Raw genomic sequence first — 23,741 nt, 5'->3', positions numbered from 1 at the left:
TATTTGGTGACCCCAAGCAATGCTACACAAGGGTTTGCTGACTGGGACGTTATATAGTCTATTAGGGTAAGGAGACACAACAACACGGCAGACGACAGGGGCATGGTATGGGGTGTGGTAACAAAGCCAAGTCTTTCAGCATAACACACACCAAGAAGCATATGAGATATATACGAATTGAATAATAGAAATAATGCGGCTATTTTGACTTAAATTTGGGTATCTGTGACCACTATCTTTAACAACGCTTTTTTTACTCCTCCATCTCATCGTCTGCCTTGGCATCGTCAGATTTACTCTTCTTCTTCTTTTCCTTCTTGTCTTTCTTCTCCTTTTTCTCCTTTTTCTCCTTTTTGTCCCTCTTGCTCTTCTTCTTCTCCTTCTTGGCATCGTCGTCGTTATCAGCCTGCTCAACCGGCTCATCCACGTCCATCTTATCCTCAGCAACAGGCTCTTCGACAACAGGCTCCTCTACGATAGGCTCCTCCATGATCTCCTCAGTAGGTTTAGATCTTGGCTTCTCCTTCTCTGCAGTCTTGGGTCCACGCTGAGGCAGGGTTGAGGGAATGTCAACATCAACCTCTTTCATCCAGATCTTCCAATCTCCGCGGCGTGTCTTCCACATATCACCCTTCCAGTTGCGCCAAACACTTCTGCCCATCCAGCTGTCTCGGAGTTCTGCTTCGTGCTCGCCGAGTCGTGCCATAAAGGCTTCCTTCATGTGGAACGGAATACTTCGCTCTCTGCCCTTGCTGGGGACCTCGACGATGGCGTTGATTAGGTTGTGGCCAAATTGCGAAACTGCAAGCTCGTGTGTGTGAGGCAAGATGGCGCTAGCGATGGACTTGTGGAAAGCAGGGTTGGCAGATGAAATGGACAGGGCGGTTGTGAGGACGGTAACGGTAGGCATGGAGGTGGTGGCGAGGCGGACGATAGTAGCCGGCTCAAGGGCAAGAAGAGATTCTTGAACACCCTTAGTAGGACCGGGGATCTTTAGGAGTGTGGTGAGGAGTTGGGCTCCGTGAGACTGAATAGCGTACTCGTTCTTAGACAGCTGCTGGACATCCTTCTTCTTCTGTTCCTCATCTTTCAAACCACTAAGGAAGATGACCAGGTCGGCTGGAGTCGTGCCGCATCCCTCCTTTAGCCCCTTGTTGAGTTTCTTGATCTCATCGTTGGCTCCACGAGCATTGCATCTCTCGAAAAGTGTCTTGAGGACGTTGAGCCTGGACTTGACAACCAGTTGAGGCACGCTGGGTGCAATCTTCTCCACGGCCTGCACAAGATCGTCCTTACTCAAGCGGTTGAGCACACGGATGGCGGCATAGGAAGAGATGTCGTTTCGGACATAACCCTCGATTCTGGGCAGGAAAATGTTTTGGTTGAGAGCCTTGAAGATCTTGCCAGGGCTATGTGTGATGAGGGTCTCGATGAGTCGCGATCCGATTAAATCATAGATCATGCCGTTGACAAACTCGGAGGCTTCTGATGAACTGTCGTATAGCGACTTGGGAGCACCGGGCAAGAGCTGGAAGAGCAGGGTTGGCTGTTCAGACTCGGCTTTTTGCTCACCCTTATTGAGGGTAAGGTCGAGCTCGAGAAGAAGCTGGAGCGTAGGGTTTCCGATGGGGTGTCTGGCGAGCACTCGCAAAGCAGTAGCATCCATTCCTGCGGTCGAGTCCTGGATAATCTTCTTGGCTGCCAGGGCGAACGAGGTAGGCACTGCTCTCAAGCCCTGGTTTGCCTCATCTGTGGCAGCAGATCCAGCAACTGAAATCTTCTCCTTCTTCTTGCTCTTGACGAGACTTCGCACTGAGGCATCTTCTAAAGGTCGGCCGGCGAGGACAAGCAAGAGCACGCGCAGGGTGTGAGATGCGAATCGGTCGGTGACAAGATAGGACAGAGCTCCCTCTAGCTCGTCTAGTGTCGCAAGGAAATGGTCCTCCATTGACGTCTCGGGCTTTTGCATATCCGTATCGGTGCCCTTGGTGTCAAAGACGAATCCAGCAAGTTCCTGCGACACTACACCCGCAGACCTCAAGAAGAGAGCCTCGGCGCAGTGGCTAGCGAACCGGTGCTGAACGAGGGAGAGAAAGTGGCCGCCGAACGCTTCAAAGAGATGCTTCTTCTGTGCGGTATTGGAGAGTTGAATGATTCGCTCCATCAATCTTGAGCAAGATTGACTGCTGGCGAGCTTGAGCTCTTTGCCCTGGGCCTCCTTGTAAACGTTTTCGAGAAAGATGTCGCGGTCTTCAGCCGAGGGGAATTGGTTCAGCTCCAGCAGTTCGTCGGCGCGTCGGAAGTATTCTTGCTCCTCTTCGGCGAGCATACCAAAGAACTCGGTTTCGCCAATGCCATTTTGCTGAGCATCTTGGCCATCTGGGTACTCGTAGCCATTGTTGTTTTCATCTTCGACGGTGCGCTGGCGCTTGGAGTCGTTCTCGTATGATTCTTGCTGCTGTTCAGCCTCTTCGAGCCTCTTTCGCTTCTTCTCCTCGCGGCCGACGCCACGTCTTGTTCTAGGCTTGGGCATATTGAATTGTAGATATGAATTGACTGAATGTCGATTTGCGCAAGTCAAGAGAAGTTTTGGCGGGGCGTTGAATTGTTTGGTTGCAGATGAACTTTTTTTTACAGGTAGTATCAATGCGCTGATTATCGATAAGATACACCGGCCCCACATGAAATCAACAAGATCCATGTTCAGATGTACAGTGCTGTATACTTCCTACCCCAATTCTTGTAAGCACAAGTAAAAGGTTATGCTGGAATCTTCATTTCATAAACATATGATATTTATGAAAGGCTGAAACAAGACATGCATGCTTGAGCTCAATGCCTTGTCGTACAGTACAGTACTTTCCTCCCTGTCTATATCCTAGGTCCAGGTTCTCGGTAAGATGCAGTAGCAACAGCCACATGCACTGATACAGAAGAATGCATATTGCGCACAGCAAGTTAAAATTAGATAGATCTTTGCTCCTTTGTGAGTCATAAGAGCAAGTTAAAACTCACTAGAAGTTTACTATTGGCTTTTGGGTGTTTTTGCAAGCAGTCTCACTTTTGTCTTTAAATGACATGTCAATTATATGCAGACCGTATTCGCCTTTTTTTGGGCATTGATACATCTAGAACATGTTTACAAGTTGCTCGCACAGACATATCCAAGACTTCATTGCGCCATAAACTACTACTATACAGGCTATAAGAGAGACTAAGAAGGAAATGCCCGATCATAGCGTATGGCTGGCAAACCTAGCAGCATACAGAATGCCTGATAAGAAAGAAGGAAGAAAACCCAACATCATCATCCCAGGAAATAGCTGGCTTTCGCCATTTTGCAGTCTTCGCTAAATAGTACCGGGAGATGCCAACTGGTAATAAAACTCAGGTTTCTTTAGCTTTGAAGGAGCTCATTGTTGCGCTTTAGTATGAAACCCGGAATGCAAGTAAAAGGAGAGTTAATACCGAACGTCAAGTGAACAACTCACGTATCCATTGGTAGTTTTCCACTACATACCCAGCGAGTTAAAGGATCGACAGACTGTTGCCAATCAACTAGCATAGATAAAGGATCTAGTGGGACATGTCATGTCCTGTACCTTGCATCTCTAAGCCGCAGTCCCTGTCACCAGGCAGGCCAAGAACAGGCGGAGATGACAAGCCGGCAGTGATTTTCAGTTAACAAAAAAAAAAGGTAAGAACTAATGTGTGAGTTTGAAACATGCAGATCCGGGGCAAAAACCTCCAATGAATACGAGATTCTACTCACACAACGGCCTTAGCTTATCTGACAGTGTTATTGAAATGGGCAGATAGCTGAGGAACTACCTAGTTGTAAACTACAGAAGTAAGCCACCAAGTGCCAGGTTGAATGGATTGAACTGATGGGACTTCTTATGGTGTAGTAATTAGGTAGATACTGTACTGGGAACCGGCGGTGTACAAGCAACGATGACAGCTGAAATGTTAGACCAGAATTACAGTGATAACTTGACAATGATTCCGGATCGCCCCCGGCTGCTGTGGGGCATTGTTTACCTTTATTCCCCCGTCAATTTTACCAGGTATCGTTACATCGGCGGGCCTTCGATGTTGGCCTTGGGCAGTCTCTATCTATATTGCTGAACAAGAACAGCCCTTCTCAAGTCAGTGCTACTTACAAGAAGATATCTCGTAAAAGCGGTTGAGACTCGTAGTTCAGTTCATAACATGCCTCAAACACCAACAAACAGTGACATCGGTCTTCGAAGTTCCGGCTGTACGAAGAGTATTCACGGACTGAGCCGCTAATGTTACGCCCAGGATACCAGCCGCTGATCTATCAGTTTTTGAAACGCACCAGAGCAAGAAAAGCTCTTCAAGCCATCATAATCCATGCTCAATTCGTCTTTCAGCGCATACGGTGAAGGATAGTCTCATGGTTCCATTCGATAGCTGGCTCGCTTACGCTTCCCCGTCGCTGCCATGTCATCTAACATACTGGTTACTTGCTTTTTCCCTTCTAATGAAGAGGCTGAAAAGGAAGTTTAGCAAAGCGACAAGGGCAAGCTAGATCGCTACGTCCTTCTCCTGGAAACTTATAAGAGCATGAGAGCAGAAGCCACTGTAGCAATCTGAGGAACTACTATCCATACACTTGCCAATTCAAACACTAATCCCTGATCTTCCATCATTACATAAACTCAAGATGTCTAGAAAGGAGGTTTCTCCCCCAAAAGACATGTTGTCTGTGCCGATAGCCTCCAATTCTAAAGGCAACCCCAAACCCTCCGGCCATTCCAGTGTGCTCATACCAGTATCAGCTCCTCGCAAAGATACCAGCACCACCAGAGAAAACAGCCCAGACTCCTCCACGAGCAAGTGAACAGAGCACGCTCTACCAGTATGTTTGGGATACAGTCCATAAACGAATTCTTGCGACCGTGAAGGAATGTCCAAGCAATGCGGCGGATGAGAAGAGCTTGGGAAGTGGAAACTTGGCACGGTATGTACTCGACATGTATCAAACTTGAATTTATGCAGTAGATCTAATTGTTGAACTACAGATCATAATAAATCTGCTAGATAGGTTGGGCGATGGCGTAATTGGTGTATTGGAGAATTATTTCAAATGAAGTGCCTGTCCTTCTAGGAAGACAGGGCAAACCTTTTTGTAGGAATTTAATGGGTTTAATAGTATTTATGTAGCCAGTTCTGGAAGTTACAATTCGCACAAAACAGTAATTCTTCTGTTTCAAAGTTCGAGAAGTCTAAAATTGACTACATGTTGACTTACAAGATCGCAGAACCAAACGTGATATGTCGCTCAATAGTTTCCCTGCTATTTTTCGAGATAGACGCGCCACTCCCCTTGATTCGCCAATTGCACAACCACGCGGCTAACTATCAGGCGCAGCATGTGTTGGTTTTGGTTGTGGTTGGCGCCTGGATTGAGGGAGCGGCCAGGGGTTGCGACAAAGCTGGTACCGTCGGGGTACAGCTAGGGGCATGGATGTGACGTGTCGGCTGGCCTCGATTTACGGCAGGCTGCAGATGCATCGATGTCAGACAGAAGAGAGCGTTAGTCATGTACGTCACGTTTAGTTTTGCTTTTGTCTCGGCATAGCCTGTCTGCTCTACATGCGATTTGTAGTAATTGTATGTTGGAGCATTGGCCGACCAAGATACATCGGCAAAAAACGAGGCACCCGCAGGTTGCGGTGTATGCAGACTGTAAGTGTGGTGTTGGTGATGGTAGAAACGAGCCTCAGTGTATGCCAATAAAGGTGTGCATGCCATGTCGGTGATGGGCAACGATCCGAAAAGACTGTGGTCTGCGTTCGAAGATAAATAGGCGTCGGAGCCTTCGTCAAATACTTTCATCAAGCTCAATTCCAGAACATCTTTAATCTGTCAGCAAGCACGAAACTCCTTAAACGCTTGATAGCCTTCAATCAATATGTCCCAATCCAAGCAGCCCCGACCTGTCAATGACGACGTTGTGCAGCCCCAATGCTTCGAACTTCCCATGAGAAATGAAACACTACACGTACCAGGTAATAGACCATTGAGCATTGCAATCTTGCTGAAGTATGTTGACCATGTGGCATTCAAAATAGACCTAGAGGGTCAGCTTAAGTATATAGGTATGTCGCTCTGTATCTGCATTCCGGTCAATAAGTGCTCAAGTGCATGGCAGACGAACCAAGCGGGTGGTTTCGCCTGAGTAGACAGCAGAGACGGGATACGAGGCTCATGGTACTACCTCGTTTCACTGAAATATACTCATATTGCCTCTTTGGTCTTGCAAACCGTATGCAGTCTCTCCATGCAGCGGCAAGGAAAACAGACAAAGCGGGCGAAGATATCCCTGAACTTCTTGACAAGCTTCAGCAAACAACCACGACATATGGTGAGACCAGCGGCCACGCAGACTAGAAGGACTTCGCTTTATACAAACTGATTGGACTGTAGGCGAACTGCTGCTTCAAGCAAGCCAGATCCAAGCCCTTGACCAACCAAACAGAAGATTTTTGAGGAACCTCTTGTCTGTGAATAGGGGTATTTTGAAGGATGTCGATACAAGCTTCCTTGACGAACCAAACGATGACTGGGTCTCGATCACAAAGCAAGACAGACTGGATCGGCTCATCAGTCAGATCTTGGCCACCAAAATTGGCAGGGTGCTAGCCGTGAGTTATTCTCTGTAACGCTCAGCAAGTTATTCATAGTAACCAGTGTCAGACACCGCTCCGATCAAAGACAGAGATGATCGGGGAAGACAAATTAGATGACTATCACGAAGGAGTGATGAAGTTTGCGATATTTACTGTTTTCAGTCTCATCCTGGGAGTTTTTACCTGTGCCCCGGCCGGGATTCAGTCTTTGAATGTAGTATCGACTATTGGGGAAGTAGCGGTATATGTGGCATTTGTAATAGTGTTTGGCTGGTTAAGCCTGGGCTTTTTGGGGGGCTTCGAGAGATCGCTCTTGACTTCCCTGGCTTTTGCAGGACTGATGGCTAATCTTTTGCGCGGCAACGACTGAGCTGCGACGACAGTTCTTCAGTGGAGAGGTGCTAGAGATGGAAGAACCGAGTCAACGTATTGAGATGTCTTGCTCACATGTATCGGAAATCAAAAGAATAATAGGAGTCTGTTTCGAAGCGGCGCGTGCCCTGTGTATAGTTTCTGATGGTGTCGCTATCGAAAGGAAGTGAGCGTGATGTCGTGTATTGAGTCAACAGGCATAGAGCAGATATCCTGCGAGAAAATGATACTGATACAAGTAGCATCAGTGCTAAAATAGTTGAAGGTCATAGAGTGACAAAGACCAATACCACATGTGCGATATTCCTGACATGATAGTGCAGGAGGGTAAAGGGGAATGCCGAGAAAGGGAGAAAAACTGAGTGTGCCCATGGAAGAGGCTCTAATGCACCCTGGCAGGTTGGCCGGGTACCACTTCCTAACTCCTCTAGGTATGCCACTTTCCAAACGACCAGTCACCAAAGGTCACAAAACATGCCTTTCAACGTCAAATATGAAACAAACTGAGTTCATGGCTGCAACAGATAACCGAATGTATTTCGAGAACAGGTCTGATGTTGACACATGTTCAGCAAGTTGCTAACTAGATGCAATGTCTGGACCATGTCCGACCCATCCCGCTTCAGTTGTTGACCTCAAGATTGGTTTCTAACGCTGGGCTTGGCTTTTAGCTAATTGAAGTTAAATGCCAGGTCCGAGTCGAACGGGAAATTAGATCCTACTGACATGCAGGAGCTTGAAGAAGCGACAAAAACGATAGGGGCTGGCGTCTCGTCGCTGTAGAAACTCCCCGCCTCTGCATGGCGATCGCGTGTGGTCGGTGGTATACCGATTTGTTATAAATTGTTTGTGTCAATCCAAATACCCTCGGTAATGATTGTGTACTTGGTACATCACACCGTTTCGGAGTCGAGGTTGCCTCTGAAAAGTTGTGACCCAAGCCTTTGCTCCCCATTGCGAACCAACACCAACGAGAAATAAACAGGGACAGAGAGACAAGCCCGTTGCCTCGTCTCGAAATTAGGCGTTGGGCCACCATCGGCTTGGTATTAGCTTATCTCAGTAGTACCAGCAGAATCTACATCATGCTGTACATTCGCCTCGTGCATGATGGCAATTCGCTTTGCATTCGTCAGCATCATATCAAAAGAGTCAACAAAAAAGCGTGAGTAGGTCTGGACTACCAGCAATTTGTAAAACGACAACAGACCCTTAATTCCAGACTGTTTATCAATCGTCTTCCAGCCTTGCCTGGGGTTTTCGGCGCCCAGTCATACATTTGACCCTGGACTGACCTGACCGCCTTTCACTGCAATCCAAATTGGACCGGGATTCACAGCAACGATAACCTGCATCTTATTCATCCATTCGATATCTCCAGAGCGATGGGGGCAATAGAGAAAAGTCATCGTTGATTTTGAAGGCAGAATTGCCTGTTTTCCATTCATTTCTCTGTACAGTCCGATATACCGCGTCCACGATACGGCGGGCGTCTGGATGCGAAAACAAACAACAAATGAGGCCAAATCGGTCTGAGGACAGCCGCCCATGAGCTCGGGTCGCCAGCCAGCCAGCCCGGGATTAAACTCATCCATCGCACTTGCGATAGCCATGACGGTCGGCTATGTTGTTTTCGTTTGTTTTCATTTGATACTGGTGTTCCAATGGAAATGGAATATCGAAAGACTAGCAGAAAGAATACTGCAAAACGATCGCTCGTAACGGTTCAAGTGGACGAAAGCGTGCTGGGTCGATTCGTTCAGACGATTCTCGTGGTGTTTAGTGTCGATAGCAAAGATCCAGTTGCTGTCCGATATTCCTCGACGACGACGACTCTAGTGAGTTTAAGTCACGCACAGTTCTAGTATCGAGACGGAAGTTATCTGTCCTTGATGCTGGTCATTCTTCGATACCTACCTACCAAATAGGGGTTGAAAATCGGGCCGTGGCTCTCGTCTCTCGTGACTGCCCGATATTGGTGCAATTAACGATGCCCGCTGAGCTTCTCGTCCCGCTGAGTGGGGGTCAAAGCAACCCAACCAATAATGGCAGGAGGGATTCAACCTGCCATCCCCAATTTCGTGTTCAGACGGGAAGCAGCAGGCATAGGATGGTCAGGTCAGTGGGTAGTTCCTGCCTTAGTACTTTTGGGATAAATGTTTCTTTAAGGAAAGCCAGCTCTGGCGAGGGAAGGAACAGTAAAGCTGAAACGAAATGGCTCGGACCCATAAAGGAAACTAATTTATCCCTCAGTAAGTTTACTGTGGATAGGGATATAGCATGGATGACTGCTACCCCAAATTCATGTTGAAGCAAAAGACATGTGCACATTCAAATTGGCTCTTTCTTCCGATATGCTACTGGGAGGCATTCGAGACCAATTGCATTACCATACAAATATGCTTGGATACATGTGCGTTCCTCGATACTCAGCTCGAAGAATTACTGTTGTCTCTTGTCCTCCAGTAGCTGTCTCATGATCTCTGAGTCGGTAGTCAGGAATCTGACTGTGTCTTCACAGAGGCAATGCAGTAAAATACGGGGTTGTATTTCACGCTGTTGCTTCACGTGGGACAGATCTTCAGATTTTACCATCATGCAGTTTTCAAAGGGTAGCTTTCTAGCCTGGTCTTCGCATTGCCACGGCGGGCATCACTAAAGACGGTATATTGGTGGCACCCTGGCATTTTGGGTGTCTCAGTTGAAGCTATTGTGTCAACCAACGCCGAGTGCCAATCCGTCATGACAGAGCACCTGGAACTCCCCTGACAGAGGCACCCGTGAATGGGCTCTGAATGAACAAGCCTTGGTCTGGCTGTTCAATTCTCTACTATCTCCTGTACATAGCCCTTCTTGGACGATTGAACGCTTGGGCAGCGTCATGGATTTGAGTCGAGGGTTTGGAGGCAACAACAGTTGTTGGTAAGATTGACTGCCATCTATATGTCTATTATCCACCCACCCACCCATCCATCACGACTTCAGCCCCGCTGAGGCCTTCCTGTGGATGCCTTTTCATACTCAGCTTCAGCAGGTAAGCAACATCTGAAGACGAGGTAGTCTTTAGCATTACAAAGAGCGGTGAATACCAGTATTTTTTTTGGTTTTGCACATCGGAAGGCTCAGCCTCTTTCTCGTGGGAGGACGGTGTCTTCAGGAAGCCATATTCTTGCGAATCTTGGATCGGTGAAGCCAAAGGGGGAGGCATCGCCATCTTTTGTTACCCAACCAACACCCTCGTGATGTTCAATGTGTTTATCACCCAATCACAGGAAAAAAGCCATCTGCATGTTGAAAAGTGTCATCTCTACATACACAAGTCTTCAGCAAGTACTCTGCTTGTCACACGATTGTTGGAGCGGCACGGCCCGCCAGTGACAACTTATTGGTCCCTGAGGGCAGGAAGAAGATCTTTCTGAGGTCACACAAAGGTTAATACGTTCATGATTCGTCTGTCAGCAACATTCGTGATGTGCAACGTGGTGTCACGGCTCTGTATTCCACTCACCAGCCCATTTGAGCCTCATTGAGAGAAGGGGCAAGATGGCGTCACAGCCTGATTTTACGACAACTCTTATCTGCCCAATGGGGGTCGCGTCGCAAACACACAGAGTGGTGTTGGTCTTTGTGGTTACATCCATGATATACGCGCGGTTCTTAAGCGCGAGCTACATGAAACTGAGAGTGCACATCTGTACAGAAGCCAAAGGTACGCCACATTAACAACCACAGTTTACATTGTCTTATTCGGCTTCTATAACTATATCGTGCTCAGTGCCAATTACTCGACTGGACGATACTGCGTTGTTTTGAACATCTCTTCCCGAGAACAGCAAATTGGATATTGTGACAATGGCTGAAAGAAAAGCGCAGGCTCCTTTCGCGTATAAGTGAGCTGCAGTTATAAACGAGCACATTCCACCAATCGCATTATGGCCACTGGTAGCATCGGGACGATGCTAGTAAGAGGACAGTTTTAAGACCTCTGTTACCTTATGGACATTCAGAATCTTCAAGTCAAGGGGTTGTAGGCAGTCTTGTGGGAAGTAGATAACGATGCTTTGTCACCCAACTATGAATCAACCCGAGCTTGCTTGATCATAGACCAACCCCGAGACCATATGTGGACCTGGTCAGTTACCAACCGTACGACGGTGGAGAAGACATCTGCGAAACGTAGAACGCCGCTTATCTAGAACAGCTTCTAACGCTTGTTATACATTCGTTCTTTCATGCTGTAATCGAGACGCAATACACGGAGGACCAACAACGGCCACGCCGAGAGGCTGGGCTGATAGAGCTGAAGGTAACGCTAGAATCGCAGCTAGCTTAGATTGATATGACTATATCCAGTTAGTTAGAGCGTTGAAGGTGTAGGGCTGATGTGTTGGCTGCATACCTGGCTAGTGATATCTCGGGTCCGAACCAACCCAGGTAGGAAACAAACCCGACACAAAATCTCGTCCTTCCCATCAACCAAAACATCCATACACTGACAATTACATGCTGCAATGAAAGATGTTGGTGATTGATTCCTATGCAAATAAATTCGAAACTCTGACCCTAACCTATCTGATGATATAATGAAGAAAATCCAACCCAACCAACTTTAATATCCGATCCAGAATGTCTTTCGTTCGCAATCTGTACATTGCTGTCATCAATAGTTTTGCCTAGCTGCGTGACAGCGTCATCGATAAGGCAGAAAAGCGGCCGCTACTCAAAGATGAGATGGCTAATGAGGCTCAATGGACAATAACCCTGGGAACGCAAACAATGCCACCCAAGCAGTTATTAAATCACTAGTGTTAGTCTGTCTGATAGCGAACGGCTGAAGTGAAGTGGAGATGTCCCAAACTATCGGATCCTCCTCGATAAAGGAAAAAGGAATGAGGCTTTCCGAAGAGCGTAACTTGTGGCCCGCTCCCACGAAGCAAAAGGACAAAGCTAGAGTTTCTTACTGAAACAGGACACGAATGTTTGTTGTTCTTGCAGGTCTAGTTGCGAGCTATGAGTTACTGCGGCTGGCTGATGGGCATGGTGAGTCTGGGGGAGCCAGCGTTGGATATCCAGTGCTCGGTTCTGGAACAGTCTTCAAGATGATGTATTTCCTAGATGATTTAATCACTCATAAGATAAGAGGTGGGATTGTCCTGCTACTGCGTATTTAAAATATCGAGAAAGACCCTTGAGTTCAACCCAGTCTACCCTTCATCATGACCACCCCAGGAGTCGGCCATTCTTCACCTCGGCTTGTCGTCGATGACAACACAACAAGTCTTCTTCAAACGAAAATGCTTGTAACAGAAAAGAAAAATCTCACATCAGCCGTTACACTTTTAGGTGCCCCTGGTACAACAACAAGCCCACTCGCTTCAATAAATGAGAGTGACTCCCGGGACCCTCCCTCTTCTCTAGGAGCTTCCTCTATACAAATCAAGGGAATCGGGGACATGTCTTCAACTACAACCCGAGGATGGTTCTTTTATGGCGCTTTTGGCACCTTGTGTCTGGTCACATTCATCATTGCTCTTGACTCGACCATCATCTGCGTTGCGTTGCCGGTAGGTTCAACCTTTCGATCAATGGCATTATTCTCTACTAACACAGGCCAAAGACCATAGTAGAAGACATCGGGGCTTCAGCAATTGAAGCCTTCTGGCGCGGTACCAGTTTCCTCCTCGCCTCGACCGTCGTCCAACCCCCTATTGCATCTCTATCCCATATCTTTGGTCGAAGACCCGCTCTCCTCGCCTCGGTGACCATCTTCGCGGGTGGCAGCATAATGGCCGCTCTTGCAAAGAACGTCTCTGTGTTGCTTGGAGGTCGAACACTTCAAGGCCTAGACTCTGGTGGCATACTCGCCCTGACATATGTCATCGCCACGGATCTGGTGAGTCTTAGAGAGCGAGGGAAATGGTTCGGCCTCATCTCTCTCAACTGGGCTATCGGTAGTATCCTTGGTCCCTTGATCGGCGGTGCTCTTGTAGAAGTGTCTTGGCCTTGGCTATTTTGGATCAACTTGCCGTTCTGTGGTGTCGCTTATATCATGATCCCTATCACTATGCGCATCAAACGAAAGGAGGATGCATCAGTCAACACCAAGATCAAGGAGTTTGACTGGATTGGAACAATCATCTTTGTTGCGTCTTTGAAGAGCTTCTTGATCCCTCTCAGCTGGGGTAAGTTAAATATTTGTCCATTGATAAATCGTCGTGTCCCTTGTTGCTGACTGATATTTGCAGGTGGTATCATGTATGACTGGAGTAATCCTAGAACCGTTGTTCCTCTTGTCTTCGGTATTCTAAGTCTCATTGCCTTCGGTGTCCATATCAAGTTCTGCCGAAGATACTCTCGATGTGATCCTCTTTTACGGCCCAGCCTCTTCACCTCCCTCACGGCCCTCTCTGCCTACTTTGCCACCATTATCCATGGTATCATCGTGTGGTGTCTTGTTTACTATGTCCCCCTATACCACGAAATCCGAGGCTCGTCACCCATCACTGCAGGTGTCGCTGTCTTGCCCTTCACTGGTACGGTAGCTCCGGCTGCTGTCGTGGTCGGGCTCCTGATTACCAAGACCGGTACCTACAGGCCCTTTATCTGGGCCGGGTGGACTCTGGTACCCCTTGGAATGGGTCTGATGATGCTTCTTGAGAAAGACACAGAAACATACAAATGGGTGATCATTTACCTTACAGGGGGACTCGGCCTGGGCATTCTATATTCAGCCCAGGCCTTTGCTGCCCAGGCTTCTGCTTCTAATTCCGATCTTCCATTTGCTGCCAGCATGTACGCTTTCTGTCGCTCTCTCGGTCAGGGGATCGGCGTTGCTGTTGGTGGAGTCACTTTCCAGAATGAGTTTCGCAAGCAGATTCAGAAAAGTACCGAATTTGCCCTCAAAGCAGATGAATGGGCTAAAGATGCATCCGCACTGGTTCAGATCGTCAAGAAATCTCCTGCTAGCATGCAGCTCATGAGAGACACTATTATCAATGGCTATATAAAGGGCTTGAGAACAGTTTGGATGGTATTGACACTCGTGGCTTGCGTTGCACTTGTAGTGTCGCTTGCAGGTGTCAAAGCTAAGAGTTTGGATCGCAAGTTTGAGACTGAGCATGAATTGGATCAAGGCGCAGGAGAGAGGAGCGACAAGGCAACACCAGATATAGATGTCTGATGTTGAGGATGTAAGCCCCCTGGTTTGTCTTTGAGAATAATGATATTCAGTGACAGGAATTTAAGATATAAAAGAGGGTTTGAACTGCTACAGAAAGCATTTAGTAGATCAGATGTTATGAGTGAAAACCTGACAATTGCACCCTGTGCTTCTATTGTTTCTGGTGTAGAAGTTGGATAGCAAGCACGTTTGTCCGTCCAAGTCTGTTTCGGACATAGATCTAACTTGACGGTTCCAAGTCAACAAGCAATGAAGGTAAGATGGCCGAGCGGTCTAAGGCGCTGTGTTCAGGTTCCATTAGAACTAGGACGATTCGCAGTCTCGAAAGGGGCCTGGGTTCGAATCCCAGTCTTATCAGCTTTCTTTTTACCTATTTTGACTCTCGATAGCATCAATTGGGTCCTCTTTTTACTTTGGATGGATGATCTTGTTTATGTCTCGGACAATATAAACTCATTAAAAATGGTGGGGTCCATTTTTTTCACAGTGTGTTCATTAGGTACAATCGATGGCGTCACTGATTCAGCCCAGTGCGACAAAGCGACAAAGGATTTGAGTTTAGGCCGTTTTAGTGGGTGGCTGTCATAGCTCAGGTACCGCCCCTCCCGTGTCGGATGTCAATTTGATAGTGGACGCGGCTAGGCGCGCTTCGCGATCTGGACCGCGTAAATTGCCGGGGGTAGGAACAAAGGTTCGATACCTACGAATAGGTAGATTCCTTTTCTGACGCAAGCCCGTCTTGACCCTCACTCAACTAGCATCTTATCACTCACGAATGTCTTTTACTCTGCACCTGCAATGGTAACGGCCTCATCCTCTTCCAGCCTGTCGTCGCCGGCTTCTTTTGTAACCGCGCATGATGTCACTCTCGACAAGTCTACAGCTGCCAGCAGCCCCGTGCAAGGCAACCCTTGTCCCTATCGCGATGGGCGACAATTGCCCCGCGACTTGAAGTTGCATTGCCAGATTCTCCTTGAAGAACAACTATGTATGTTGCGTGCGTACCATTTCTGCGACTGAGTAATTTCTAACTTGTCCAATAGATACCTCCGCGATTAATCTTCTCAACAGTATTGCCGCATCAGGCGCATCGAGACGCAAATCCACAAAGAAGCCCGTTCCTATACCTCCTCCAACCCACCTCGCCCTCCTAAACACCCTTACGGTCCACCCTCTTCTTACTACGCGTGCAGAGAAGAAGAACCAGCTTGATGTCTCCTCATATGCCTTGGATTATTTACGTAACATTCTCAACCTTGTCGGTCCCATCAACGCCGATTTCAGAACAGCCTTTCAATTCAGTTCCGCGCCGCGTTGGGGTCGCGACAGCGACATGTCTGATGCAGACTCGAACGACGATGACGAACGACTTCAAGGCAAGCTTGCTAACGATAGCAGTGTGTGGAACCGCGGGCAAGACTTTTGGTCAACCATTGGCTGGGCGTTTAACTGCAGCACATTATATCCAGCAAGGTGGCGATACTGGAGAGCTTGGCTAGAATTCATGTTGGAAGTCTTGGAGGCCGACTGGAACGAACGCGAGCGGCGCGATAGGGAAGAACAGCAAGCAAACGGCCCAGAGAGTGAAATGCCACGGACGTCACGCGAAGATTCCATCATTGTTACGTATATGAACCAACAGAATGGGCGTCAAAACGGAGCCAGAGGATTTATCAAAGCCTTGTTTGCAGACGGAAGCGAAATATCGTCATCGGCGTATCGGGAGGTATTCGACAAAGAGCCCAAAGGCCCACGCAAGGAGTCTAAGAAACGAAAGCGGGAGCAAGTGCTCGACTTGGAGAACGGTAAATTTGGCGACTATTGCGACGATGAGTCCATGTCTTCGGGTGTTTCTGAACCACCCACCCCTCAGAAACCCAAGGATTCACGAAAGCTGGGGACTGCTGGAGTGCATGCGCCAGGTTTCGTCGAGTCGGTCAACATACGTCTTCGCCTTTTCAGTTTACTATCAGCAGTAACATGGTCACTACAGAAATCAGCCGATCTCAATCGCTTATACGAAGAGTATTGTGCGGCCTTGAAACGGTTACCACTTCCCATGTTTTCTCTTTTTGCTTGCCAACGACCAAACATCCTCGTCTCCGAAGCACGCATTACCATTACCAAGGAGTTGTTTGACTTATTATTACCGTCATCATACAAACTCCCTTCCAAAGTTGACAAGGAGGGTGATTCAAAAGGGGCATTGACCCTACCTATGTTAGAGCACTGCTATGTCGGCCACCCAGCCAACACTGTGGCGCTGGATGATAACGCAAAACTATCTCTGGTTGTAGAAGACGCCATACAGCTGTTATGGGCCTGCGACTTGATGGAGTATTCAGAAGATTTTGCAGAAGCTGTGGAGAAGGGCATCAAGGCTCGGGAAACAAAGGCAAAGAAGCGGCGCACGGGGAAAATGAAGGGAGACGAAACTGATGTCCTTGCGGAAGACATTCTTATCAATTCTGGCGAAAGAATTCGGATCCTGCTTGAAGCTTTGAAGCTTGACCAGGAAGAGGCGTCATGAGAACGGTAATACTTGGAGGCTCTTGCGGTTGTTTGGTATTGTACAAATTTATAGACTACCCGTGTATATAGACATAATGTCGTAATGAATGATGATACCCCCATATTTACCTCCACGAGCTTGCCTCGTGTCTGTTCTCATTTATCGCTCTTGTACAGTATAGTTACAATTAATGCGGTATCCATAACGCTGCAAAGCAACTTGCAGGGATCAACCACGCGATTAATGCCTGCTTCAACGCCTCTTGGTTGCCGGAGGAGTCCAAGCAGAAGGCTGCCATGTCTCGCCTGGCGCACTCGCCTTGGCCTTTGCCCAAGGGTCATCCTTCTTTTCGACCTCATCTTTGATATTTTTCGCGCCCGCATCGGCCTGGACAGTTTTGCTGTCCTGTCCCGAGGGGCTAGCATTGGCTGGTTGCAGCAAAGGTGCCGGAGCAGCCTGTGGTGCTTCCATAACCCGCGGTTTGGCCTCCCATCGAGCGTCTGCCTGAGCAGCAAGTGTCTTCATTCTCGCCTGGCGGACGACGTCGTCCTGCTGTTCTTCAATTGTCGGAGGTTCCTCTCGTGTGTGTCGTAACCATTGATGCCACATCGGGCTAACCTTTACAGAAGAAAGATGTGTTGATCCTGGATATTGAACAATTCGCCGCCAGCGCTCACGGCTCTCGGCGCCGCGCACAAGTCGAAACTCCCAGTATGTGTTTCCTTGGAGATCAAAACCTGGTGGTGTGTAAGTGAGATAGTCATGGGGGCTGTAGAGGAAGGTCGTCAACGAACCCATGAGGAAACGTTTCCGCCATGGTAGGCGGAGAGCTTTCCACTTGTACCAGGCCCTGGTAACAGGACCAATCTGTTTCGAAGACATCGCACCTGTATGTTTTCGTCTTGAGTCTCAGTGAATGTGACCAAAGAATATGGAGGCGCAAACGACATAGTGAAGTCTTGAATCCATGACAAATTCTTAGCCACGCCATGATACTCCAGCCACCTCAACCGTCATCCCAGCCACCCTATATCTGGTCCACGTCATTTCTTGGTGGGTTGTATCGGCGTCGGGTGCATGCCGCCGCCCAATCTTGCCTACTGGCTTCGATTCAAGGTACTAATTCCTTGAATACCTCCCGCCTCGGATCCCCGGTTATAATCCTGCCCTTTCTTTCCTTTTTCCTATTCTTCTTGTCCGCATCTTGCACCTGAAAGCTGATCTTCCGCAAAATTGTTGGAGACAGTTCCATTTCTTTTACTGCGACTTGATACCCCTCATCACCCAATCTTGAAGCTGTGCAACCATTGCGACAGCGACAGGACTACGCGGTGCATACAAATTCACCACCATTCAGTGCCAACTCTTACCAGCCGAAATATAATCCTACTTATTCCGTCTCCCTCGAAGTGATTGAACTCCCACCGCTCAATAATCTAACCGCGAATTCGTCGTCATCATGGCGTCCGTGTCGTCACTTGATAAAGACTTGCGCAAAATGCGCCTAGAGAAATACACACCCGCAGCAGCGAACGAAGCACGCTCATGGATTGAGGACATGCTAGGGGAGAGTCTCCCTTCGCCAGATCTGTTAGAGGGCCTCAAAGACGGAGTCGCCCTGTGCAAGTAAGTCAACCCCAGTCTTGATCATCATGAATGCGGGACTTATACAACTCTCAGGCTCGCCAACCGCGCCCTACCGCCTCCAGGACTCCGATTCAAGAAATCCGCCATGCCTTTTGTGCAAATGGAAAACATCTCACTCTTCCTACGCGCATGCCAGTCTCCACCGTTGAACCTTCAGCAACACGATACATTCCTAACCGTCGATTTGTTCGAGCAGAAAGACCCGGCGCAAGTCTTACAGTGCATCGGCGCATTCAGTAGAGCGGCCCATTCTGCAAATCCTCAGAACTTTCCTGTATCGATTGGGCCCAAGAATCGACCAGATACTGTGACACCACAAGGAACGGGCTCCCGAACCCCCACTGGAACTCGCGACCGAGGCGCATCTGTCACTAGCAATAAGTCGCCCGCCTTTGGACGCTCTGCCATGATGCCTCATCGAACAGGTGACTCCGGCTCTGGTAGATGGAGCCCAATCAAGAGCCCTAGGAACCGACCTGAATCTCCTAGCGCCGTTAGCAGCTGGAGCAAGAAGGAGCACGAAGGCACTACGTCACCTGCTTGGAACATTGCCCAATACGGCTATCTAGGGGGCGCCAGTCAAGGTAACCTGGGCATATCGTTTGGCGGAAGAAGGCAAATCACGAACGCCAGTCCCCGCGTGCCGAATCTTGCCGATAAGGAGCGTCGTCGAAAGGAGGAGGAAGAACGTGCCCGTCTCGAAGCCGAGGAAGATGAAAAACGACGATTTGGGGAGGAAGAGCGTGCCAGGCTGGAAGAAGAACATAAATGGGAGGAAGAGACAGAGCAATTGCGACAGAAAGAGCGAGAAGCTGCTGAAGAGGAGAAACGGCGATGGGAGGAGGAAGAAAGGCAATGGCAGTTGACAGAAGAACAGAGGCGGAAGGAGGAAGAAGAAGCCGAAGCTCGACTGGAGGCAGAGCGCAAGTCCCTGAAGTCTCGCAACGACTCCAAACTGACAGGTCAGTTCTTGAGTCAACATCGCGCTGAGCAAGGAGCCTCGCAGCAGGATGGCGCTTCAGAAGATGACTACAAGAACCGGGTGAAGCAACTGGAGCAGGAGTTAGAGCTCGCTCGACAGCGCGAGGCCGAGTATGAGCGAGAGCGCCAAGAGCGAGGTCCTCGTCAGGGTAGCGTTGAGGCCAAGCCTACTCCTAAGCCTAAGCCCAAGCTGATCTCCAGCCCCCCAAGCCGCTCTGATTCGTGGTCCAAGGATGAGCGAGAGGTCCTGCGCACCCGCTCTCCTTTCAACAGAGAGCCAATGCAAGCAAGCACACCTCCTACGTTGCCCTCCAGGTCCCCTCGTCCTCTTCCTGACCCGACTGCGCTGCCGCAGGCAAAATCACCTAAATCTAGCAGCCGCCCTCTTCCCGATCCTGCGGCATACGCATCCAAGCCTGTCCCTTCGCCTGCTCCTTCAACTCGCACCGATCGCTTCTTGCCCAGAAAACCAGCCCCCCCGCAGCCAGCGGTCCAGACCACATACTCCCGCGAGCTCGGCGCCACAGCTGAGCAAGACGCTGAGGACCTACGCCGTGCTGAGAGCCAAAACAAGACCAAAGCTGGCGGATGGGCGTCAAAGTCGCTCCTGGAGCGCGAGATGGAAATGGAACGACAACGGCAACGAGAGTGGGAAGAGTCGCAAAAAGAAACCGCTGCGGCAGTGCGTTCCAACGACGGTGTAGAGGGTATTGGTGGCGGAATTGGTGGTCGCTGGGATGTTGGACAATGGGCCGGTTTCACTGGCGGTGATAGCCAAAACAAGGGATCAATAGGTATTGGGGCTGGACGAAGACAAATCGTAGGTCCTCGACCGCTACCTGACCAACCGAGGTAAGATGATGATATATGAATAGAATCAAGTTATTGCTATAGTCTAATAGTCGAGTGCCACAAATTCGAAAGGCCAACTGCGTTTCGATCAGTCATCACAACATGTATGTTTGCGTGACAAAAGCAAGTATGGTTCATGATCAGAGAGTCTTCCAACGATGATGTGACTTTAAATTTTTTGTCCAATACAAACATACATTGTCTCGTGTGCCGAAGCCTCGCTTGTACATAGCTTCGGTATATACTATCAGATGGCCCCTTTTGTCCCCGTCCTTGTTACATGATCAACATAAATATGTCGAATCGTTATGGAGAGAATTCACCCATTTTATCTAAACCCAACCCTAAGAGGGGGAACACCACCGGCTCCTTGCTTGTTTAATGCCAATTGTTATCATCATAAAGCACTCAAGCCTGTTTCTCTTCTCCTGCAGCAGCTGCCTCGTCGCGACATCGCTTGCACATACACCACCCTCCCAAGCTGCCCTTTGCCCACTCCCTTCGTTGTTGAACGGGTAGGTTGACGTCGCAGTAATGGTTGAGAATTTCCTCGCCCTTCTTGATACCCCCTGGACGACCACCAACCACGCGCTCCTTTCTAGCTTCGAGAACCATGCGGCCGCCCCATTCCCAGGTAACGTTGGGATCGCAGTCGTGGTTCGCGAGACACCAGTACGGGTGCACAGCGGCGACATCGGGCCGACCGTCTCTGGGATTTTTGCGAGCAGAAGCGGTACCGCGGAATTTGGCATATAATGTATTCATCACCCAGAGATCGTACTCGTCGAGATTTTCGTAAATATCGATATCCATCTTCTCGAGAACGTGCAGAGGCGTCTCGATGTTATATTTGAAAGAAAAGGGAAGAGTCCATTCGGGTGGCGGGCCAGCATTTGGTGAGACGTTGATGTCGTTAGTTCGAGTCGGGACAAAGTCACCCCAGATGTACTTGACCTCTCGGACATCTAGGGGGTTAACCTCCTCGTGAGCTGCGATGGCTAGGACCCTGGAAAGGAGCAAAAGGTATAGTGTGTGGTCCGCTTCGAATGCATCAGGGTCTTTAGCAATCGCATCGACGTCCTTTTCGCAAACCGCGGGGTGGTATCGCTCCATGGCCTGGTCAAAACAGTATTGTGTGCAGAAGACGGTATCGTAGCATTCAGGACAGCTAACAGGCTCATTCTCACTACCCAAAGGAGGCAGGTCAGAACTGCAAGCGTCGCAGATAGAGTCCTTCAGTCGATTGTTGGCCGTAAGGAGTGAGTACTCCTTTAGTACAGCCTCACCGGGAGCTATGTCTTCCTTGGCAAAAACGCCGAGCTGTTTGCATGTCGGAATAATTTCGTAATCGTCGGTGCTACTGGCTCCTTCTAATAGTACAGGCAGAGTAGCGACCTCGACTGCACACTTGGGGGCCATGTCGCTTAGGTGCTCATTGAGCTCGGCCAGCGATTCTGGGGCAAAGCGATCAGGCTCATGGTCGTTCCAGGGGTACACCTCACGGCGGACGAGGCCTTGATCGGGGAGATTGGGATAATCAATGTCAATGTCATCACGGCGGAGTCTTCGTCGGGCGACAGTGACAATGTTGTTCTTTGTGTCAAGCAGTTCCTGATTCGACGGTGATAGTCGGAGACCCCGCTGGCAAAAGCTGGCAGCACTTTGCAGTGAACCGCAAAGCAAAAGACCGAGCGAAAGAATCTGATATGCACGAACTTGTGCCAAAATGGCTAAACGTTTAAGCGCTTCGTCCTCTATGTCGGAGCCAGCTTCAGTGGCCTGGATGTCGTCCTGCGGCAAGTTGCCGTGGGCTAGAACGTCTGGAAGTGGGACTGCGGTATGCATCTGCAGAGACTCGAAAGCCTGCTCATGGTACTCGAACCCTTCGTTGAGGACCTCATCTGCAAGGGTGAGTGCGCGATATGCATCACCAGCTGCGAGGTCTGGATATCCTAGATCTGAGTGGACGGTTGCCCTGTCGAGATAGAGTATCAAGTCGTAAGGCAGGCTTGAAAGCCCCTCGGTGAGCTGGGATCGCCTATCCAAAAGCTTCTCGTTCAGAGCTGTCGGGTCCATATTGAGAAGCCGGGGTTGCTTGCGAATCGCACAATGAGAGGTTGAGGAAAGATGATGAGTAGAGGAGTGAAAGGAAAAGTTGGACTAATGGATTTAGGCCAAGACCCGGCTGCGGACCCTTTAAATCACAATTCGGGGCCGGCAGAAATCGGCAATTTGAAGGCAGTTTTCTATTAGATAGGTAGAAGAAGTGTGGCAGAGAGATAGAGAGGCCTGGAAATGACGACAGTCCAAAGATGGAAGAATAGAACAAGAATTCGGGGACACGGGTATACTTCCAAGACAAGAAAGAGGCTTGATATTGGTGTTAGACCTGCTGTGCAACGAAGGGGTTTATTCCCTGGCAGTCAGGGATTGCCGTCGAGACCCTGAAATCTTGATATTATTGCCGAAGACAGAAACAGGGTATTTGGGGGTGTAATTGGTTCTAGGGCGAGAAGGAATGGTAATAAAAACAGGCTTGGCGAGGACAATCATCAAACAAATATCGTGTTTGGCCGTTGCTGTTGGCTGGTGGTGAAAGGATGCGGAGAGAAGATTCCGGGTACCAGATGCCAAAGCCAAGCGTGTGTGTGGTCAAATGAAACCTGAATTGTTGATTTGATCGTCAGGGTCCATCCTTTTTACAGTACGATTTGCAAAGACAGGGAAGGGAGAAAAAAAGGAAATACGACGTCCCACAGGTGGGAACTAAAACTTCATTCAAGCCATAATTCGACGTGCTAAATGCATCTGCCGAATTTACACACAAAAAGCAGAGGCCGAGTTGACATGTTTGCCAGCTATTCAAGGTGCTCTTTTCTATCATTGATTCATTATCATCTCATCACGTACTAGCTACTAATGTACAAAGGTATTATGGACTTTGTAGCCTGAATCATAGTAGTATTTCGGCACGGCATCGTGTGGCCGGCCCGGCAAGTAACTACATATCTATTAGTGATGGTCTAGGGGAAGCAACCAATCACGGTATCCATTAAGAAAGCCAACGATAATAGTAGTAGGTAGAAGCAATCTCTGACTTTCTCAAGCAAACTCAACGTTGAGAGACCTGCTGCACTTACAGAGGAGTTTCAGTTTCAGTTTCACTCTCATCAATCTTGATATCAGTTAATGAAACTCATCACAACTTAAAATACCAACTTGGCAGAGGCTGTGGCTTTGCTCACCGTCTCTTGCAACATGTAGAAGTGCGTTTACCCCTCTCCAAAGTGTCAAAAGGTAACGAGCGGCTTATGCCGTAATCTTTCATCAGGTGACAAGACAGTTATGCTAGGCGAATGGGTCTTTCGACAAACGAGAACCATCAAGAACGTTGGAGGGTACGTATGATCTGCCCGATGAAGGACGGGAGGGGTCAAAGATTTCAGGGTATCTACTAATGGAGGGGTCGTAGTTGATGGTGAGGGGCAGAAAGCAGAGAGGGACATGCATCCGTTGACTGACAGACCAAGTATTGAAC

At 48.8% G+C, this 23,741-nt stretch overlaps 10 protein-coding genes and 1 non-coding gene across 11 annotated transcripts; 7 read left to right on the top strand and 4 right to left on the bottom strand.

The window, feature by feature from the left end:
• Positions 1–253: 253 nt before the first annotated feature.
• Positions 254–2,533, bottom strand: FGSG_07038 (uncharacterized protein; the record flags this gene model as incomplete). Its single annotated transcript, XM_011328427.1, has 1 exon — positions 254–2,533. One exon carries the CDS (start codon positions 2,531–2,533, stop codon positions 254–256), a length of 2,280 nt encoding a protein of 759 aa, XP_011326729.1.
• Positions 2,534–4,690: 2,157 nt separating this feature from the next.
• On the top strand, positions 4,691–5,055 carry FGSG_13046 (uncharacterized protein; the record flags this gene model as incomplete). The annotated part of the gene is made up of 3 exons (XM_011328426.1): positions 4,691–4,798; positions 4,932–4,987; positions 5,049–5,055. 3 exons carry the CDS (start codon positions 4,691–4,693, stop codon positions 5,053–5,055), a joined length of 171 nt encoding a protein of 56 aa, XP_011326728.1.
• An 886-nt stretch (positions 5,056–5,941) lies between these two features.
• FGSG_13045 (uncharacterized protein) lies at positions 5,942–7,029 on the top strand (the record flags this gene model as incomplete). The annotated part of the gene is made up of 4 exons (XM_011328425.1): positions 5,942–6,128; positions 6,317–6,394; positions 6,457–6,674; positions 6,700–7,029. 4 exons carry the CDS (start codon positions 5,942–5,944, stop codon positions 7,027–7,029), a joined length of 813 nt encoding a protein of 270 aa, XP_011326727.1.
• A 1,051-nt stretch (positions 7,030–8,080) lies between these two features.
• Positions 8,081–8,644, bottom strand: FGSG_13044 (uncharacterized protein; the record flags this gene model as incomplete). Its single annotated transcript, XM_011328424.1, has 2 exons — positions 8,081–8,206; positions 8,327–8,644. The coding sequence occupies 2 exons, from the start codon at positions 8,642–8,644 to the stop codon at positions 8,081–8,083; spliced, it is 444 nt and encodes a 147-aa protein (XP_011326726.1).
• Positions 8,645–9,021: 377 nt separating this feature from the next.
• Positions 9,022–9,511, top strand: FGSG_13043 (uncharacterized protein; the record flags this gene model as incomplete). The annotated part of the gene is made up of 3 exons (XM_011328423.1): positions 9,022–9,149; positions 9,210–9,283; positions 9,345–9,511. 3 exons carry the CDS (start codon positions 9,022–9,024, stop codon positions 9,509–9,511), a joined length of 369 nt encoding a protein of 122 aa, XP_011326725.1.
• A 2,973-nt stretch (positions 9,512–12,484) lies between these two features.
• FGSG_07036 (uncharacterized protein) lies at positions 12,485–14,211 on the top strand (the record flags this gene model as incomplete). Its single annotated transcript, XM_011328422.1, has 3 exons — positions 12,485–12,595; positions 12,649–13,213; positions 13,277–14,211. 3 exons carry the CDS (start codon positions 12,485–12,487, stop codon positions 14,209–14,211), a joined length of 1,611 nt encoding a protein of 536 aa, XP_011326724.1.
• Positions 14,212–14,465: 254 nt separating this feature from the next.
• Positions 14,466–14,568, top strand: FGSG_20665. Its single transcript has one exon. It is a non-coding gene; the product is annotated as a tRNA-Leu (tRNA).
• Positions 14,569–15,009: 441 nt separating this feature from the next.
• Positions 15,010–16,741, top strand: FGSG_07035 (uncharacterized protein; the record flags this gene model as incomplete). The annotated part of the gene is made up of 2 exons (XM_011328421.1): positions 15,010–15,199; positions 15,255–16,741. The coding sequence occupies 2 exons, from the start codon at positions 15,010–15,012 to the stop codon at positions 16,739–16,741; spliced, it is 1,677 nt and encodes a 558-aa protein (XP_011326723.1).
• Positions 16,742–16,805: 64 nt separating this feature from the next.
• FGSG_07034 (uncharacterized protein) lies at positions 16,806–17,621 on the bottom strand. The gene is made up of 2 exons (XM_011328420.1): positions 17,518–17,621; positions 16,806–17,460 (listed from the first exon to the last, which is right to left on the bottom strand). Exons 1-2 carry the CDS (start codon positions 17,603–17,605, stop codon positions 16,976–16,978), a joined length of 573 nt encoding a protein of 190 aa, XP_011326722.1. The 5' UTR covers positions 17,606–17,621; the 3' UTR covers positions 16,806–16,975.
• A 561-nt stretch (positions 17,622–18,182) lies between these two features.
• On the top strand, positions 18,183–20,365 carry FGSG_07033 (uncharacterized protein; the record flags this gene model as incomplete). The annotated part of the gene is made up of 3 exons (XM_011328419.1): positions 18,183–18,349; positions 18,404–20,203; positions 20,254–20,365. 3 exons carry the CDS (start codon positions 18,183–18,185, stop codon positions 20,363–20,365), a joined length of 2,079 nt encoding a protein of 692 aa, XP_011326721.1.
• Positions 20,366–20,611: 246 nt separating this feature from the next.
• On the bottom strand, positions 20,612–22,279 carry FGSG_07032 (uncharacterized protein; the record flags this gene model as incomplete). Its single annotated transcript, XM_011328418.1, has 1 exon — positions 20,612–22,279. The coding sequence occupies one exon, from the start codon at positions 22,277–22,279 to the stop codon at positions 20,612–20,614; it is 1,668 nt and encodes a 555-aa protein (XP_011326720.1).
• Between the last annotated feature and the right edge of the window lie 1,462 nt (positions 22,280–23,741).

This window comes from Fusarium graminearum, chromosome 4 (genome assembly GCF_000240135.3).
Source record: "Fusarium graminearum PH-1 chromosome 4, whole genome shotgun sequence".
Classification (NCBI taxonomy): Eukaryota; Fungi; Ascomycota; class Sordariomycetes; order Hypocreales; family Nectriaceae; genus Fusarium; species Fusarium graminearum.
This window is presented reverse-complemented; position numbering and strand designations above follow the sequence as displayed.

What these genes read in the sequence shown, in the direction of transcription:
- FGSG_07034 (XM_011328420.1), bottom strand. Translation starts at nt 17,605, where the DNA reads ATGTCTTCGAAACAGATTGGTCCTGTTACCAGGGCCTGGTACAAGTGG. An exon ending in GCGGAAACGTTTCCTCATGG is followed by an intron (nt 17,461 to 17,517) that starts GTTCGTTGACGA and finishes ACACACCACCAG; the next exon opens with GTTTTGATCTCCAAGGAAAC.